The 19,162-nt window shown below is 39.8% G+C and overlaps 1 protein-coding gene across 3 annotated transcripts in view; it reads right to left on the minus strand.

The window, feature by feature from the left end:
• MACROD2 (mono-ADP ribosylhydrolase 2) overlaps positions 1 to 19,162 on the minus strand; it is an 839,235-nt gene that overhangs the window by 60,508 nt on the left and 759,565 nt on the right. For 2 of the 3 annotated variants that reach the window (XM_042810757.1, XM_042810741.1), the window contains exons 10-11: positions 18,968 to 19,003; positions 10,436 to 10,519 (exon numbers count right to left, since the gene is read on the minus strand). In XM_042810757.1, coding sequence (XP_042666691.1) covers positions 10,436 to 10,519; positions 18,968 to 19,003 — 120 coding nt within the window. The remainder of the gene's footprint in view (positions 1 to 10,435; positions 10,520 to 18,967; positions 19,004 to 19,162) is intronic. The other variant, XM_042810749.1, reaches the window with a different exon arrangement.

The raw sequence follows: 19,162 nt of genomic DNA on the forward strand, positions 1-19,162 counted from the left end.
TCGGATCCAAAGAGAATATTGCATCACTGTTAAACAAGCGGCGCCAGAACATAAAGGATTTCACTTTGGCCACGTCCAACATGTTTTGCTCTGCACAAAAGAACTTCATATTCAGGAAAATCACATCAGGCAAAAATAGTAGCTACGGATATATCACTGGAAGTCAATTCAGCAATTGCCTTACTGCATTTAGAATGAAAAACTACATTTCTAGATGACACTTGTTGCTACATCCATTACAGTGGCATAACCACGAGTTACTTGGCTAAAATCAGGTATTTGGGGGATTCATTCATAGTTATTTCCAAAGGGCTACACCTTATTTTAAAGTTGGTTTCTCAAAGTGAACTTGTACCTCCAAAGAAGGTTTAAAAGAGCTCCTTCATCAGATTAACAGACAATGCATATATTCATCAGAACATGTTGTCAATCCTGAGGCTATTATTTCACCGGAGATTCACTGTTTAAAACTAGAATAATGGAAAGATAATTACAGCACTGTGTATTAGATTCTTAACGTGTTTTCCATCTAACATTTCATTTTGTTCCTTTTGAGTAGAAAAAAAAAAACCAACCCACCAAACGTGAAAGACTTTAAGCAGAAGTTTCACCTCTTGTACTCTGACCCAGCATAGCAGACTGACTGGACTGTGACAAGGGAATTAATTTTGATCAGCATAGTGAAAGTACGTGTTGAGCCTGCAAAGTGACTCTCCTACAATTAGAGGAAAGGAAACACCACAGTTAAGAGTGGGTGAGTGATTCTGAAGTGAGTGATTTGCAGAGGGAAAGGGTAAGCTCTGCTTGGCCTAGGGAACCTCTTCATCTCTGTGGAGAGTGGAATAAGAACACACAGTAAGAAAGCAAACTATTGGGTGGAAAAGTGGCTAATCCCAAAGCATCTGACAAACAGTTTTTTCCATTTTTTCATAAACTTTCCTAATAAGTCTCTTACTGAGTGTCTTCTACTGATGAAGAACCTTTATGTAAGCATTGCTTTCCACTGGAACTGGGTGCACAGCAAATGGGAAGGTCTTAAAGTACCACATGCTCAAAGAGCCGAAAACATATTTTAAAAGAGAAGCAAGCCAGTTTTCCACTGTAGTTTTATTCGCCCCTGCTCTCCTTTTCACCAGGCAGAAAAGTCAGACCCAGTGCATTTCCCTCGAGTCTTCCCCATGACATTAATACTAAAGACATCTTTTCCACTGGTTGGCTTCCATAGGGTCTGTCATCCTTCGCTTTCCACTACTGCAGCAACTGGCGATTGCATTTCCTTTAGGTGAAAACTGTCCCCACAATATCTGCTTTTCCATTGTACCAGCAATTGAACAGCAATCTGTCACTCACTCCAAAGGAGATGGAAAAAGTGGTGAATGACATTTTGTGTCATTTTAGGCCAGCAAATGTAAATGATTTTGAGCCACATCAAATGACAAATGGGAACATCTGTTTCTTTTCCCCTGCATGGCAGTCAGTTGAAAAAACAGGAGTTTTCAGAATTACAGAAGCACATCAGACGCTAAAATACCTACTCCTGGCCATATATTATCCTCTGCCAAGCTGACTACTGTATGGTAGGAGCTTGCTCTCTCCTCTTAGCCTTATTCTTTGGGATCGACAAGGAAATTTCCCCCAAATAGCAGATACCCTTATCTATATCTGGTCACAGGCCAAGCAGTGACCAATCAGCACATTCAGCAAGCAGGCAAAGCAAACAGCATCTTGAACTAAGCTAGAAAACTGGATGCTCTGTGTCTGCCTGCTTTATGTTAAGGAGAGGTACTTAGCATGCACAGTGATGTGTCAGCCGCAGAAACTGCCCCAAAACGAAGCAGATGATATGATAAATAATAAGCCGGCAGTCATACGGGAGAAGGCTGAGACAAGAGCCCTATGAATGTCCAGGGGACAAGCTCTCAGCAGCACAAACAGAGCAGCTTTTAGTATTCTTCCCATTTATTCTGCCAGAGCCTGGAGGCACGGGGCTTTTTACATCCCTCGCTGTTCTTGCAACAAACACGGCAAGTCAAAAATATTAATAGTCTGCCGGCCTCTTGGCCGTTCCCATTTCAGAGATGAACGAGTGCCAGATTCTCACACACCTACTCCTCCTCAGCAGTCCCTTCATAAGTAGTCACAGACATATTTAGAGCTAAGGTTAATGTCAACATCTCAAAAATTGGTACAGAAAAGACGCTTTTCAGAAGAAAACAGAATTGCAGATAACGTATTTTTAGTCAAAGGAGGAAATTCTGCCCAGCCAGTCTACTTCTATTCCTCCAACACACGAGTTATTAATGGTAAAGTTTTTTTCACTAGGAAAAAAGCACTTGTACATGCCATTGTGTGCCTACAGTCAGAGAGAGGCTCTGTCAGAATCCTCCTATCTGGAGTGGAAATAGTTGATACAGAGGGCCAACGTCTGAGAGTCGTAACTTGTCTGTCCTTCCCAAATATCTGTGTATGCAAACACAATCCTGAGCTCCAGCTCTCACCCTGTTACGTCCTCACATGGCTTTTGCTTTGCAGCCACACAAATCTCCCATGGTCTGGCCTGAAAATTTCTCTCAAAGCTGGGCCACGCTTCTGTGACAAATGCAAACCGAGATCTGGCAGATAAAAGATGTCACAGTTCTGAATTGTCTTTTTTACAGCACGAAAACATTGCCGCGGTAATTGCACTAATGATGTGAAGGTTCTTCTGCAATAACAGGGACACTAATTAATGAGAAAATTAAAAATACGGGCCTTGATCTTACAGCTGCTGCATTCTACCCACGAGCAGATCTGCTGACTTCAACAAACTCCTATGATGTGAGAAGAGAACACATATGGATCTGGATATACACTCAAGATCCGATAGCCGGCAACCACTGTCAGACTGCTCCAGTGGCAAAATGATATCAGACATAAAACAAGAAGAGCCATCATGGTAGAACTCCAAAAGCATGAAAACAAATCATTAGGGTGGTGGCCTAAGGTTATTGAACATTTTTGGTTTGCATTTTAGTTTCTTCTAACTAAATCACAATTTTTAAGTCAGCTTTAAAGCAGACTTGCATGGAATTTCTTTAGGGTGAATTTAAAGAAGGGTTAGTAAAGAATTATCATTGGCAGCAATTGTTTAATGGAGTTATGAGACCTGTTCCCCCCTTGTTTCAACAATTACCTCACTGCTGACGCAGCCCTCCATCAGCACACCGAGCCTCACCAAGTTGTCAGTGTAATGAATAACAGGTTCTTATTTTCATGCAGCGTTTTTGTCAAGTATTGTCGGGGAGTGTGGGAAAAGAATGAGAACTGCAACTCGTGGGGATTATCTCAGAGGTTTAAAATAACACTATTGCATTTCATTATTTAGTGTCCTGAGAAATATGGGAGCCTAAGCTAAAGCCCACTGCAGTTGCGAGGTGCTTCCCTCAACTCACTCCTCTGTGGATCACAAAGCAGGTAACTCAGCACCATAGTTCATATCTCCCAGCACAAGGAAGAACCAGGGGACAACATATGGGCCAACAGTTTCCAGTGCCGAGTGAAGTGCTTCGCTTGTGCTCAGATGTATCCCAATCCACAATATTGCTGGGAACATCAAGCAAGGCTGTTTGTTTGGTTTTTTTTTTTTTTTTCTGGATGTAATTTTTTTCTGTGACACACAGCATAGCTCAGATTTTGCAGTACAGATACCAGGCAATATATTATCTAAAAATTCATTGTGCAAGATGCTGATCATCACTATTTTTGACAACCTGCAAGCGTCCCCACAAAGCAAATAAAAGCAGGTATTTCCTGGGAGCCCGAGCTCTCCAGAAGAACCAGAATACAGACAGCCTACAAAGTCCATACAAAGCACGAAGATGCAATTTGCATTCTGATGCAAAAATTACACACACGGCGATGTGCAAGCATTCATATACAGCTATCCTAGTGTATGAAGTTAAACAAACTGCCCGTGTGATTTGATGCACACTGAGGAGCGAGCTGAGGAGGCTGACTCCCAGCCCTCCCCAGCTAAGGCAAAAATATGTGAGGGTGTGCAATATGACCATAACATCCACCCTATGTCAATTTGCTGTTAGTGCTCATTTTCTTGGTGTACCCCAGAGAATGGGTAACTGCAGACCGTGAAGGACTGTGGCACAGCTGCTTCTTCACAGGAAAGATATAAAATAAAAGCTACTTCAATGTTGTGCATACCATTCCTGAGATCGTGTGATGGAGGAATGTAACAGCGAAGAACTGGATAGGGAAGCCATGCAGGAAACCACGCTTACTAAGAGGGCATAAAACATGAACCAAAACAAGCATGGCACTATTTTGCATTAGCATTTCAAAATGAAGGGTCTGACTGTGCCTTCTGTGCTGGGCCCGAACAATCGCACTGCTTTACTGTTATTCACTTGGTGGCTAGAAATGAGAAAGGAATTGCAACTGTTTATCTGCTACAGTTTACATACACATGCAGTCGGCTGCTAAAAGAAACCCCGACAAATGAATGGCTGAAGCAACAGGATGGTGTGTCACCTGCAGAGACCAAAATGAGCTGCATTTTCAAAGCTGTCGTGTGTGACTGCTGCATGACAATCTAATGCAACGGCAGTAGCCTCTCCAGCAATGAAAAGAATCTTCTAAGAAGGGTTTGCTCAGAGAGCAAAAAACAAATAAATACACAGATAACGTCCTGTTTTTCCCCTGGCTAAATGAAAAGTGATCACCTGATACACTGAGAGCTGTAATCAGTCAAGACAGATGGCAGACTTCAAAACTGGAGTGAAAAAAGAAGCTATCAGCCGAAGTGGATAAGGGTTAATAGCATCACTTTAAATATAACCAGTCTGTATGAAGGTGAAACATTTTACAGACATGTTTGATACACATGCTTCACAGGGAATTTTGTCTGAAGTACTTTATCTTAATGAGAAATTTTATTTAAGGGTTTAGTTTGGTGGTAAAAGGAATGCAGTAACTTCTAAGCTATCTAAATAAGAAGGAGCACTTTAATGCTGAACAAGAGAGTGTGTTTTTGAAGCATAATTATGTGTCTAGATGTTCATTTTCAGTATGAGTGGAGAAGAAATTTATTGAAGAATATTACTGCCCTGTGGGATGCAAGGAAGAAACGTAGCTATAGTTTCTCAAATGATAGAAGAATTGTTTGCTATAAATCAAGGACAACTTTAAAACTTAATCAGAAGTCAAATCTGGTTAATATTAATCCATACCTTAAAGGGACAGACAATCAGGTCTGCATAGTGTTACAAAGACCATAAGAAAGATGCTTTGAACATTGCTGTGTAGCTGTAACACACTGCAGATGTACGCACGCCGCACCCCTCAGGGAAGGAGCAAAAGTCATAGCACTGCTGACTTCAGTATCTTTTCAGATTGGGTATTAAATATTTTGTCTCCCGAAGAGTGGTGAGGCAGTGGCACAGCTGCCCAGGGGGTGGCTGGGTCACCGTCCCTGGAGGTGTTCCAGGGCTGTGGCGATGCGCCACTGAAGGACATGGTTGGTAGGTGTGGTGGGGTTGGGCTTGGACAAGATGATCTTAGTGTTTTTTTCCAACCTTAATGATTCTATGACTTTTGCCATTGAATATATTATATCCTACTCTCTATGAAACCAGGCAACGAGCAGCAAAGCTGCAAAAATTGTGCTGTAAAGAAGAAGGAAGGAGAAGTCTTACATTAATGTTGCAACTAAAGGACTAAGCTGTAAAAATCAGTCTTACTTGCTAATCCCAAAACTATGCATTTTTTGTCAACTGACAAACCTTTCTTGGAAAAGGAATAAGAAACAAGGGTGTCCCCCTCAGATTGAGCATCCTTCCTAACAGCCATGACCTGCTGAACCACAGCACTGCTGAGGTAAGATGCACCTCTACTTGTCCTCATTTCTAGTGCATACTCAAATCAGATGGGTGACTTCTCCTGTAGACACAGCACAATTCAGATTCAGAGCAATACAAGATCTTGCTAACGAGCCCTGCATCCCAATGCTGATGAACAGCATTTCAGAAACCTGATGCTGCCCTTGAAAGCTAAGAGGTCAGTAGTGCAATGACCCTATCAGGCAAAGGAACAAACTCTACCAACTGTCACCAAGGTGATTTGTGCTCCTTTTGACCTTCCTGGCTTGGCTTATCCATCAAACCATTCTCCTTCCCACCAGGTGAACAGAAAGCAGACAAAGTTCATCCCAGATGAGCAATTCCAACATGCTAGCTCCTCACACATACACTGGGTCTCAGATAAGGGGATCATTAGAGACCAACAGCCCATCAATCTATCAGGAAGAACCTAGCACTTCATTGTGGGAGAAGCTCAGGAGAAAAGCTGAAGTGAGATAACTTGCAGAGCTCCAGCTCTGTCTTCACACCCCTCAAAGCAGAACAAGCAGGATCCTGACCTTGGAAAGGCATAGCAATGGCTTTTGCTGCATGGATTGATTCTCTTCTTCCTGGAAGAAGAGAAAGATCAGGCATTTATGCTGCTATTGCTGGCTGTGTTAGTCATCTTTGATACAGTATTGATCACCTGCAGACCATGGAGGGAATAGATGGGGCAGCTCTTGGACAGGCTCCATTTTATATCTCACTGAGAAATTCAGAAACAAAAGGGCAAATAGTTTTGCTTCTCCCAGTATCAAGAAAACCTACAGCATGCATCTCACTGTTCAGCCTACAAAGGAGGCCATTAGGGGAGAAAAAGAGAAGTAACATTTTGAGATTCATTAGCCTTCTTTAAAGACAGTCTGATGTTACTTGGTAGGGATCAGAAGGATGAAAATACAACCCTTGGCATTACTGCCATCTCATGATAGCAACGCTGTGACAAGTATTGCCATTTTGTCTACGCCATTATTTAATGATGGTGTTATGAAGTTACTGAAGACACACCGAATTTGCTTTAGTATGAAAAACATTTTCCTCGGTTCCTTGGTGAACCTTGGAGTTCACCAAGTGCACCTGACCATGGAAAAGGCAATATTGCCACTGGCTTCTTTTTCCCAGACAGCAGGACCCAGGGAAATACATGAAGAAAGAACTAAATAACTCTACATGCTTGCACATGTAAAACCTGGCAGTAAAGAACGATCCCCCGTGCATCCAGACCATTCATTTCTCCAGACAATAACCTGCACTAGAATGAAAAACTACTGAATACAACAAGTGGCAGGAGAATCTGCTATGCAGTTCACACTTGCTTTTTGCTATCAACAGACCGAAGGCAGAGAACAATATATCTAATAGCATAATAACAGACACCACTAATACTTCAGAGGTTCTGTACAAAATTGCTTTCATTAGCATGTCAAGTGTTTATCTTAGCTTACTGCAAAACAAGCTCCTTACATACAGCCACTTGTTCAACTTCCCTTGATTTTGGAGAGGACAGAAATGAAGGAGCCTACTTTCTGTGATCTTCTGCAGAGATTTTAAGATGCACTGAAAAGGTTTTGCTCCGTTACCTCTAGCCAATGAACCAGCTTGGCTTGCTGTACAAAGATACAACTGAGGGAGTATTTGTGCACTCGATGGAATAGTTTCTACAGGATGCCATGAGGACACGTGTGACAGTAGGCTGCAAAAGCAGCAAGCTGTATTCCCACCTGTGGTGTAAAGGGATGCTGGCGGCTACGAGGAGGAAAAAACATTAAGTTCTTCCTGGGCCTCAGTGTATATTTGTTAAATATTTTATATGTAGTAATGGAATGAAGGAGAAAATAATATCTTGTGGTAAATGTAAGTCACTTTGGACTGGCTTTTATTGCTAATACCTTCTCTTTTTTTTTTAATTTCTGGTACATAAAGTATGCAAACCACCTGAAGGTTCAAACACCCTGAACACAAAGCACTTCAGTTTCACCACGAGGAAACTTCAACAAAGCTGGCCGCCAGAGACCGGCTTTACTGAGTTTTGAGGCCGCTTATACATATGAGCTACCCCAAAACCTTTTTTTTTATCCCTCAAAATACAGTAAAATAATAAAGGCAGTCTCTTGGAAGGGAAGCCAAAGCCTTACCTATCTAAACAAAATCATTCAGACTCACGGTCATGCAGTTCTGGTTCGTGTCACACACACACAGCTTTCTTGATCTTCCAAGCTCCACAATAGCAATTCCTTTCATTGGCCAAAACCAACAGCTAATATTTAGAATGACAGAAACTAAGTTCTATTCTCAGAAAAATGCGTGCAAATCCTATTTACCTAAATAGAAATAATTCACAGGTGTGCTACATTAGACTCTGCCCACTCTGCAGCCCTATAGGAACTCAGTGTCTGGAGCTATTCTTCAAAACACAGGCACAGGTAATTCTACTGTGATCTGATCTGGTTTTCTCCCCCTTCAACAAACGCTTTAATTACTTTCTTTTATTCTCAGCACAACATCAAAACCAAGGCTTTCACTTCTAAACACTACAGGCCTGATTTCTGCCCAAGGAGAAGATGAGTCTGTCACCAGCCAGATTACATTCCGCAGCAGTGATTATGTGTTACAGGCCTCGACTCTGCATCAGCAAAAATCTACTGTACGGCATCAAATTCAAGGAGTTCAGACATTTTACAGCTCGAGGGTAATGCAATCATTCTATTGCCATGCTATTTACTTCATCCTTCCAATGCGTTTGTTTGTACTCTACAAAGTGAACTGTAGGTCACCAGGAAAACACTGACAGGAATAGCAAGCGAGGAGACAGAATTCAGTAAACCAAGGAAGCAGTGGAACAACATCAGCTCGATTTCCAATTGAAAGAAAAGCTTACAATATTTTATTTTATTTTTGCCTCTTATTCCTTTTTAAGACACAATGAAGGCTTTTAGTCACGCTCCAGTATATGTATTATGGAATACTTAGCAATATGGAAAACGACACCATGATCCCACACCCCATTTAGCCTGCATACAAGTCGACATGTGGTTTGTCATCATAGAATTCTCTAATCCAAATATACACTGGTATTTTAACTTCAGTTGGGTTTAGTGCAACAAGAAAGAAAAGACAACCAGTCAGGATGAGATTTCTTGGGTCCCCCCACACCTTCCAGGCGATGACAGCTATTGCTTTAAGTACTTGCCATTAACAACCAGTCACAATGTTAGTGACAGGATGTTACTAGCAGTTACTTAAAGTGATAGATGTTAACGTTTTTCTGCTCTTTATGACTCACACTACACCCTAGTCAGAATATTTTAGGAGCTGAAAGCACAGAGCGAGGTCAAAATGATGAAGGACATGGAGCCACCGGTTGAGGTGCAGAATGAGATGTGTCACTTAGGGAACATTAGGTCAAAGAGAATCCATGATAAGGAACTGTCATGGACTAAAGATTAAGGTTCATCCTTTTAACTATTTCACCTAAGGGGAATTCTCTAGCATTTGAGCATTTTGTTCTTCCACAAATTGAAGAGCAAAGTCAAAGTCTACATTGAAAATTACATCTTTGATGTTAACATCTTTTAGCAGCTCTACCAATGAGATACACATTAGGAAAAGATACTTTGATCCAATTTTAGATTGACGTGGACTGTGCTCAGAAAAACTCAAATGCAGGAAAGCACTTTTCAGAACAACACAGGCATAATGGTAAGCATCTGTGACTTCTGACCATGGAAACACGTAGCACAGCGCATAAGATCTGAAACCATAAACACCAACACAAGTGGAGTACAAAGGGACATAGTAAAATTCTCTTGTAGAGGAAGAAAGCAAGAATTTTATTGATCTATGTATTGCTGTGGGTAGTTGATTTAGTTGAGCAGCTTAAGCAATGAGCGTGAAGCAAACACTGTGCAACCTTACATTTTATATTATTAATTATGTAAAATCAGAACAGGTTAGACATAAAACAGCAACATTTGTCCATTTTATATCAGCAATAATCTGTAAAAATTGCATTTGTAAATCTAAATCTACCTTGAGATGAAAAACACCCCAGAAGAATTACAGTCTCATGACTGAGACCAGAATGAATTCCAAATGTGTGCAAATAACATTTTTAAGTAACATTATTCCATTTCAATAAAAATATTCCAAACTAGAAGGAGTCAACTCTTTGAAAGGGTAGATAACAGCAGGACAAGGGGAAATGGTTTGAAGTTGAGAGAGGGATGGTTTAGGTTGGATATCAGGGGGAAGCTCTTTATAGAGAGAGTGGTGAGGTGCTGGAACAACTGCCCAGAGAGGTGGTGGATGCCCATCTCTGGAGATGTTCAAGGCCAGGCTGGACGGGGCCCTGGGCAGCCTGGTCTAGTATTAAATGGGGAGGTTGGTGTCCCTGCATGTGGCAGGGGGGTTGGAGATTCATGATCCTTGAGGTCCCTTCCAGCCCTGGCCATTCTCTGATTCTGTGACTTCTTTTTCTTCCTCAAGAACTTTCCCCCAAGATGTAAAATTTAGTAATAGCTCTGAAAAGCAGTCAGACCACCTACCTTCAACATCATCTTGCACATCTTCAGCCTGCTCTGCCTTGCACTTTGTGGGAGACAGAGGCTGGCTTTTTTGTTCCAGTCCTTCTTTAAAACATAAAAAGAAAATAGTGAATATATTATATTTTGAAACAGTGTTATCATATCAAACTTTACCATACGTGATATCACAACCGAGAGTACATTTTATCTCAGTGCTCCATTCAGCACCCGATATCTATCTTTCTCTTATGAAAATTAATTACTGCATCACACGCTAGAAAAGGATCATAAAAAGTATCTTTCAGCTTGCAATGGACTTTGCCTAACTTTGCCACAACAGCAGGAAAGAAAGATCATGTTAAAACGTCCTACTTCTTAACAAGCTCTTAATATCTTCAGAAAAAGAAAAGTTTATAATTTTTAATTTGCAATTTTTAATGTAATATATGTTAAACCGTATTATAGAATTGTGAAATGATTCCCTCTCAGCTCAATTCTCCATTCGATGTAATAACACAGTAACAAATGAATATTGACTGAAATGGGTAATGAAATGAGAGGCTGAGAATCAAGTTTGATAGTGAAGTTAAGGAAATGAAAGTTTTATGAGATAGAAATGTTCTGTTTGGAGGAAAAAAAAAAAAAAAAAAGGCTTCCAACCCATTAGCCAGAAAGCAACAGGAAGATGAAGGAAAAGGAAATCCTTCTGAGTAAAAGAGAAACTGATGCAGTGAAGTTTAAGTAAGTGAAGTTCACAGCACCTAATATTAGATGGTTTCTTTTTAAAAATTAAGAGGTTTTATACAACTTAAACAGAGTTTTTAACATAAGCATCAAGTTACTGTTAGCTTCCTAAGACAGACCTGTAGGTAGCACAGAAAGCCCACTAGCACAGAAGGAAAGCCAAGCTGGAAATTAATCATAAAAGGTATTCGTAAATTAAGACATTTGAAAGAAGGCTCACTAATGAGAATATTCTTCAAATGGTTGCTTAACCAAATTCTGGGTTGAAAGCTGAGAACAGCAGATGCTTGAAACTCAATTAATTGCATGCATTGAACGTATTCAGCAGCGATGGGAAAATGCCTTTTTGTCATTTGACTTTCCACCAGACCACCCAATTCCTTATGGCCAGCTGAGGGCTTGAGAGAGGAAGAAACCTAAAGAAAACAGATTTTACGTGCATGCTGAAAAGACATCTTGAATACTTATAACCAGATAACTTAGGAAAGCACATGGCCTTTCTAGATTTAGGCCTATTGCCACGCTGAAACAAAGAATCACCTCAACTCCATTAGTTAATTAGCAACTAGAAAAAAAAAAACAACAAAACAACAGAAGAAGGAAGAAATGTACACGTGTATTATAAATTGCCTAAAGTTCTGAACAATCTGATCTCTTCTGCTGTTGTACACAATCATCTACTGTTTATGTTGCTGGATACGTAAAAAGCTCTCAGCAACAAGATGCACAGTTCCTCATAAAGACTCAGCTCTGCTGATAGCTATAGATCCTACACTTCCATATCCCACATGTATCTCTATACATATAGAGAATCCAACTGCTAAAATTTTCCAAACATGGGTATGAAAATAAAGAAGGATGTGAAAATGGAACTTGCAGTGTGAAAGGGATGCTATGTTCTTTGGAGAGAGAAACCATTGGCTCCACACGGAACCCAGAAAGCTACTCAGAAACATTCTCTGCCTGCCCTCCTGGGAGCCTTGGTTCTCTGCTGCACTGAAGTCCTGAAAGAGCAGCTATGAACTTAGAAGATGGCAAGAATTTACAATAAGCTACAGCTCAAAACGTTAACAAAACTCTAAAATGAAGATCTGCACGTGAGCAGTTGAATTTAGTTTCATTTGTTTAATTCTAAGGAGTGAACATTATATTTTAGGTCCAAAAGCCCAAACTGAATATTGTCCTTAAAAATAGCTTCCAGCACAGAATTTCTGTATATACAACTCCGTACTGTTCAGAGCACAAAGGGCCTTTACAGATCAGTAAATAAATGGTGTAGAAGACACTTTGATGTTTAGCTTGCCATCAGGAAGAAGAACTATCCTGACAGCACTTCACAGAGGACCATGTTCATGTCATCACATTTGTTCATCTGAATTTGAGATTCAATTACAATATTTAGATGAAATCAAAGTGCTAAGATCTATTTATTTCTAGGCTCATGAGAACATAGAAGCAACCATAAGTAAAGCTGTGGGGAAAAGGCAAAAAACATGAAATACACACTTTGTCAACCTTTTACAGAGGTTATTCAAGAGCAGTAATGATGTTCAGCAAGAAGCTCAATGCAAAAGTGAGATCCCGAAAAATAACCAGGCTTTTAAAGATTTATTCCTGCCAGCACTCTCCCATTCTCTTTAAAAATAACCTGAAAATTTGTAATTGACCATATTGACGGATGGCCTCTTTGGTTCTAATGCCACTCTGCACTACCTGCTTTTCCCTTTTTGGGTTAACAATGATTCACATCGGGGGACCAAATCAATAGGAGCCTTTCAGTCAACACTCACCCCTCCAATGACAATTTTTATCATCTAGCAAACCTTCCTCCAAGCCCAAAAGTCAAATGTCAATCAAACTTAAGTGCAAGTGTCCAGCCAGGTCTTTGGTGAGTATCTCAATACATTAAATAGTATAACCAACATCTTAATTGTCAGCAGAAAGACAGAAAGGGAGGAGGCTGTTACCCTGTCAAAATAAATGGTCTTTCTTCACTCTATACAGAATCTTTTCACGTTCATTAAAGGACGCAGAGGCTTTGTATTTATTTATTTATTTAGCAATTTTCCCTCACTTCAGAGACAGAAAGGGATCCCTTCAAGATTCAAAATAATGACTTTTGTTGCGGTCAAAATACAACTCTTCACCCTTTGTGCTTTACAGTAGTATGTCTTTCATAGCAAATAGCCAAATACTACAGAATCCTGCTTGCCAATCTCTGTTTAAAAACAGAACACCTACATAGGTGTCTGAACCAATCATCTTCAAAGCTTTTCTAATCATGATCAGGTTTCTGAGCTCTAACACTGGGAGACATCATTCCTACTTGAAGGCTAATTCAGAGGGTTAACAAACCACTTAAACCTGACAGTTTCTCTCAAAGTAAGCTATTTCAAAAATCCCTCACAGTTACAAAGCCTTGCTGTCTACAAGTGTTTCCTATTTTCCTCCAAGTCTCCCTCCAAAGTAAAAAGTATCCAAACCTGTGTGCGTACACAGTGGAACGCACAAGGAAATAGAGCGTTTATATGGCATTGTTTATAGTTGGCCTTCTCTCGTTAGTGTCAATGAGATCCTTTGGTCTGACATCCTATAGCAGGCTGTCACTTCTGGAGTAACTATCCAGTGGGCTAAGTAGGACACTTGGGGCAGAAATGGCATAACAAGCAGGGCAACACACATGAGCAACTATTAGATGAGATATACAACAGGTGGGTGGCAACATTTACTCGGATGAGGTCAAAAGGCCTTGGTACAACATGGAGGGGGGAAGCCAAAGAGGAGAAAACAGCTTCAGAACTGAAACACTTTAGCATGGGATTTTTTGTGCCTTGTTTTGTTTGTTTTAGTTTTATGGAAAGAGAATTAACTTATGCCAGTGCATAATAATGCAGCATTTCTGTGTATCTGGACTATGCTTCTCATAATAGCACACGGTTCTGTAATTTCCAGATGCAATCACTGCAATTGCGCACATAATTATGGCAGTATTAGGGCTTATTTTGCACGCTTCTACGAGTAGGTATGTGAAGTTATGGATATAAAAGCCAAGTCCTTCTGAAGTTAAAGTTTAGAATAATCTTCCCTTAATGGAGCTTAAAGCATTAAGCATCATGACTGCAGCATTAAAACAGTGAAGTTAAAAGAAGACAAGGCTGTTAGGTCATACGGTCCTTCTTTTTGCTTACGAAGGGTATTACTCAAAGCCGAGATCTAGAAGTGCATTAGTCTGTACCTGGCATTACTGAATCTGTTCTTTTGGCTCAAGCTATTCTAACAGCAAGCTGTATGAAATGTATTAGTAGCCATACTCTCTGAATTAAGTGGTGCAGTTCAGCTAGCAGCTGCAACAAGAAACAGCATCCAGAATAACAAACACATGGGTTAAACCCTTGCAAGTTAAATGCTATTAGAAAAGCAGTCTTGAGTGTGTATATTTACTAACACTGGGTTATTATTACTTCTAAATATTTTTCTTATTCTAGCATATCCAAAATATGCAGTGATGTTACGTGATTGACTCATCAAAATGATCATTCATGTCTGTTTGATTTTACAGTATTAACATAGATATTAATAGAGATTACCTGGCAGACATGCAATTAATATTATTTTAATACTTTATTCCTACGGTTTCTTTTCTAAAAAAAGCCTTTCTACTAACAACACCATATTTGTACTTCAGGGTGGTAGAAACAGAAGAAAGAGATTACTTTCATAATGCGTACATCACTCAACAAGGTACACACAAAATAAGGTCATGTGTTACTTCTTACTCCCAGATAGTTCTTTAGCTGTACCTGAGCTCTAATCTAGCATCTAATGAACACATTCCCACCAACATTAGCCGACACCAAACCAAAATCAGGTTTTTTCCTCTATCTCTTGCCACCGGGTTTTAATTAGGACTGGTTCTGTAAAGTCTGCAGTATTCTACTACATTCTTCACGCTGAAATTGGTGCAGATATGAATCTACGTCTCATTTGAGTCCCCCTGCTTCTCCCTATTTTCTTTTGGCTAGATACTGGCCCTTCAGAAACACCCAACCAACAACGAACTGTAGGCACAGAGATTTAGCTGAAATTTAGAATATTTGAATCTCTGCCAGAGGTCTACACGACATGCAGTCTGCAACATGTGCTCCATGTGCTCTCCATAACCCAGATGTTCTTTTACTTTTTTAAAAAGGTAGCTTTTTTTAAGCATGAGAACTGGAGAAATAACCCCAAAGCAGACAGGATATGGACAGCTCAACAAAACAGGATCATCAATATTAGTGCCAACTGCTGATTCCATCTGCTGGAGTCATGGCCCATGAAGTCAAGTGGAATGAAGAGTGATTATTCAATTAAGAACCTGAAGTGGCAACTAGATGTTGATACTCAATTTTTCCCTCAGAACTGTGAAAAGTTGAACTCTTTCAAACTTTAAGCTACCTGAATATAAAAAAATCAAAACTCCCCTCAGTGCAGAAATTAAATATGCATTTATAACTTCTGCAAATGCGTCTATGATCATTAAAAAGTTCATACCCAGTCTTGGCTTCAGCTGGGACAGAGTTGATTTTCTTCATCGTGTCAGGCATGATGCTATGTTTTGGCTTTAGGAGAAAACACACCTATGTAAGTTGTTGCCTAGCAGGGCTATACAGAGCCAAAGACATTTCACTTACTCAGCTTTTCATGCCGTCCTGCCAGTGAGGGAAAGCTGCAGGGGCACAAGGAACTGAGAGAGTACAGAACCAGCCTATCCAATCAGGCCAAAGGGATATTCCATACCATATGGCATCATATGACAAAACTCAAACACTGAGGCAAGTTGACCAAGGGGGCTGTTGCTATTCAGGAACTGGCTGGGCATCAGTGGGTGGTGAGAAATTGTTTTGTGCACCATTTGTTTTGTAAAGACATACACATATTTTAAATCATCATTACTGTTATTTCACTCTTCCTTTTTTAGTAAGTTGTTTTTCTCTCAATCTATGAGTTCTACCACTTTTTTTTTTTTCTTCTCAGATTCTCTCCTCCATCCCACTGAGAGGTACGAGTGAGCAAAAGGCTGTGTGGTGTTCAGCCGCCTGTTAGGTTAAACCACAACCGTACACAAGGAGGTCAAAACGACAAAACTCCCAACCATTTCTGGACTAGCTATAGTAAATACATTTGTTTGGTCACTGTAGGTACTGACTCATGACTGTCAGTGTGCTGATTCCCAAAATATCTTGAAATCACAACAGAATAACTAAGTACATGTTGCTGATGTTCATCGTACCCTACAAACAAGCCTGTGAGATCAACTATGATCTCATCTGTATTACATGCACAAGGAAGAGGGTATGTAGGGAAATATCTTCTTCAAACGACTTAATTCAGTGATTATTTCCCAGAGCAGCTATGCAGCTTCACCTAAATTCATGAAGGATAAAACAAGATATATTTATTTATTCTGCAAAAAAGAAAAGAATGGCTACTGAGTGGAAATATACTTCCTTTTAATTGTAATTTTAAATGCTTAAAAAAAAAAAACAACAATGTAATTTGCATAATCTCCACAAAAGCAAGAAGACAAAAAATGCAAAATAATTGACTTATAAAAACATGCATGCCATTACCGTAAAAAATGAAATTGGAAATGTTAGATGAATACTGAAAATTCAACTGAGGGCAATCTTTGGCAAATGTTTGTTGTATAAGGACAATCTTCATTTTCCTTCTTTTATGTATAGATGTACAACTATATTAATCACACTAATTGTATTAAAATCTCTGAAAGTTCCTATCCAGTAATCTTGACACCAAAAAGTAATTACAATTATATGTAATAAAACCAACAGTCCAGAAAGCCATAAAAGAATGTGTTAATCCATCACAGTAACACATAACTATCTGTGTATATCCATGTTTGCACATTTATGCATATCCACTGTTATTAAAGAATTTATAATTTCTAAGCTAATTAACTTGTTGCATAAATCATCATAATCCATTTGTCTTCAAGACAATCTTGCCAGTTTAAGCAGCCAACACAGTGCTTCAAGAGCTTTTACCTCTGCTTTCTGGCTGGCATATCTCTGCCTTTTTCCAAGTGGCTCTCCTTCCTGATCTCATATCCTTTCACAAAGCAAATAACTGGAAATTCCAACACATCATATTCACTGGGCTATGATGGGATCAGGGTCACAGAGACCTGAGAGGTAGTATACATCCATGCACTGTCACAGATGGTACCCGGCTTGATTTACTACTCTCAAACATGGGAGAATCAGTAACAAACATGGCCAGAGACGAAAAGCCAGGCTTTGAGAAACATCAGGTGACTGATTTCAGGGAAGGCTGGGAAGATAAGGAGCAGAGTAAGGAACTTTCTGCTCACTAGACGGAATGGCCCGAGGAGATGGCACAAAGAAGGATTTCCAGGAATTGATGAGTGAGGAACAACCCAACTTGTGCTGAAAGATGGGATGTCAGCAGAAGGCTCACTTGCATAAGAATCATTTGGACAGCGCTCTCAGGTTTGAAGTTTGAGTGGTTCTGTGTGGAGCCAGGAGTTGGACTGAGTAATCTTTGGTGGGTTCTTTCCAACCCGGGATGTTCTAAGATCTAGGTCAAGGAATTACAACACAAAGTCATTGTGAGTGACATGCAACAAAAGGAGTGTAGAAAAGTACCCAGGGATGGAATCAGGAAGGCTGAATTTGCATACCAGTAGCAGTTAAAACTAGGTAGGAACACAGGGAATAACATGAAGGGATCTGACAAACATGTCAAGAGCAAAAGCTAGCTGAAAGTATTTCTCAGCTGGTGAATGGAAGAGGCAACCTAGTAATAGACAAAATGAAAGTTAGAGGTGCTCAGCTTATGAGCAAAGCCCGTTCCGAGGTCCCATACATACAAGTGGAGTTTAAGAAGAATAGGAGCAGCAGAAAGGCAGTAGGCTAACAATAGCTTCGAGGAACTAGGTGTGCTAGTTAGGTGAAATGGGATACACCTGAATGTGCTGGAAGAGCTGGTTGATGTGATGTTAGCACTGCATTTTTATCATCTATTAAGAAAAAAAAGTCCCTGACTGCTGGTAAAAGGCTAGCACTACAAGAGAGACATGGAACAGGATGAAGGGAAATACAGGCTGTCATTCTGACTTCAGTCCATGGAAAAAACACGTAGCACGTCCTGTTGGAACAGGGGGAGAACAGTGTATACAATACACTTTCGTACAGCTTTTTGTACTACATACTGCAGCATTCTGAGATGCTAAAAAGCGTTGGCTGAACAACTGCACCATTAGTTGAGCTGAAAATTGGCTGATGTGTAACTGGCAAGTGGTAGCAAGATGAGTACTCCAATAGTCAATTAGTGGACTCCATGGAAATGAATTCTTTGAAATATCATCCAATGACATTCCATTTATTCCAGAGTTTGCTGGAGAGTTTTGCCACTGCTGTCATTGCAAACAAATCACAGCTACTAATCACAATTGCAAACGACTCAAGAATTGCTGTATCCACACCTTTTTGCGAACAGACTGTAGAATTCTAATTATTTCCCATTCATGTTCAAACAAAATACTAACAAAAAAAGCTCACAAAAGATGATACTAAAAAGTTGGTTTCAGCCATTCTTAATAAGCATTATATACTATCAGGGATCATTTTCCCTATGTTGTTAAAAACTAAAGATGATTATTGTAACAATAGCAATAAATGATTGGCACTGCATATCACAACCAACAATATTTGTTTTAAGAACCCTTCCAGTTTGTTTCACCCTTCTCAAAATTAAATGTTTTAGCATAAAATATAACGTACTCACCTGTCTCTTCACTTATTTCAGTCTCTTCATTGTCATCTGTTAAAAAAAAAAATAAAAAAAAATAAATCAGGAAACATCCAAAATAAAGTATTCCATTATTCAAACTGTACATATCTTAGCTTCCCTTCTCCCATTTAACATTTTGTAGGGAGACCTGGAGGTAGATGGGAAAAAAAAAAAAAAAAAAAAAAAAAG

This window comes from Centrocercus urophasianus, unplaced genomic scaffold (genome assembly GCF_019232065.1).
Source record: "Centrocercus urophasianus isolate 14NV4802_14NV808 unplaced genomic scaffold, USGS_Curo_1.0 seq_10, whole genome shotgun sequence".
Classification (NCBI taxonomy): domain Eukaryota; kingdom Metazoa; phylum Chordata; class Aves; order Galliformes; family Phasianidae; genus Centrocercus; species Centrocercus urophasianus.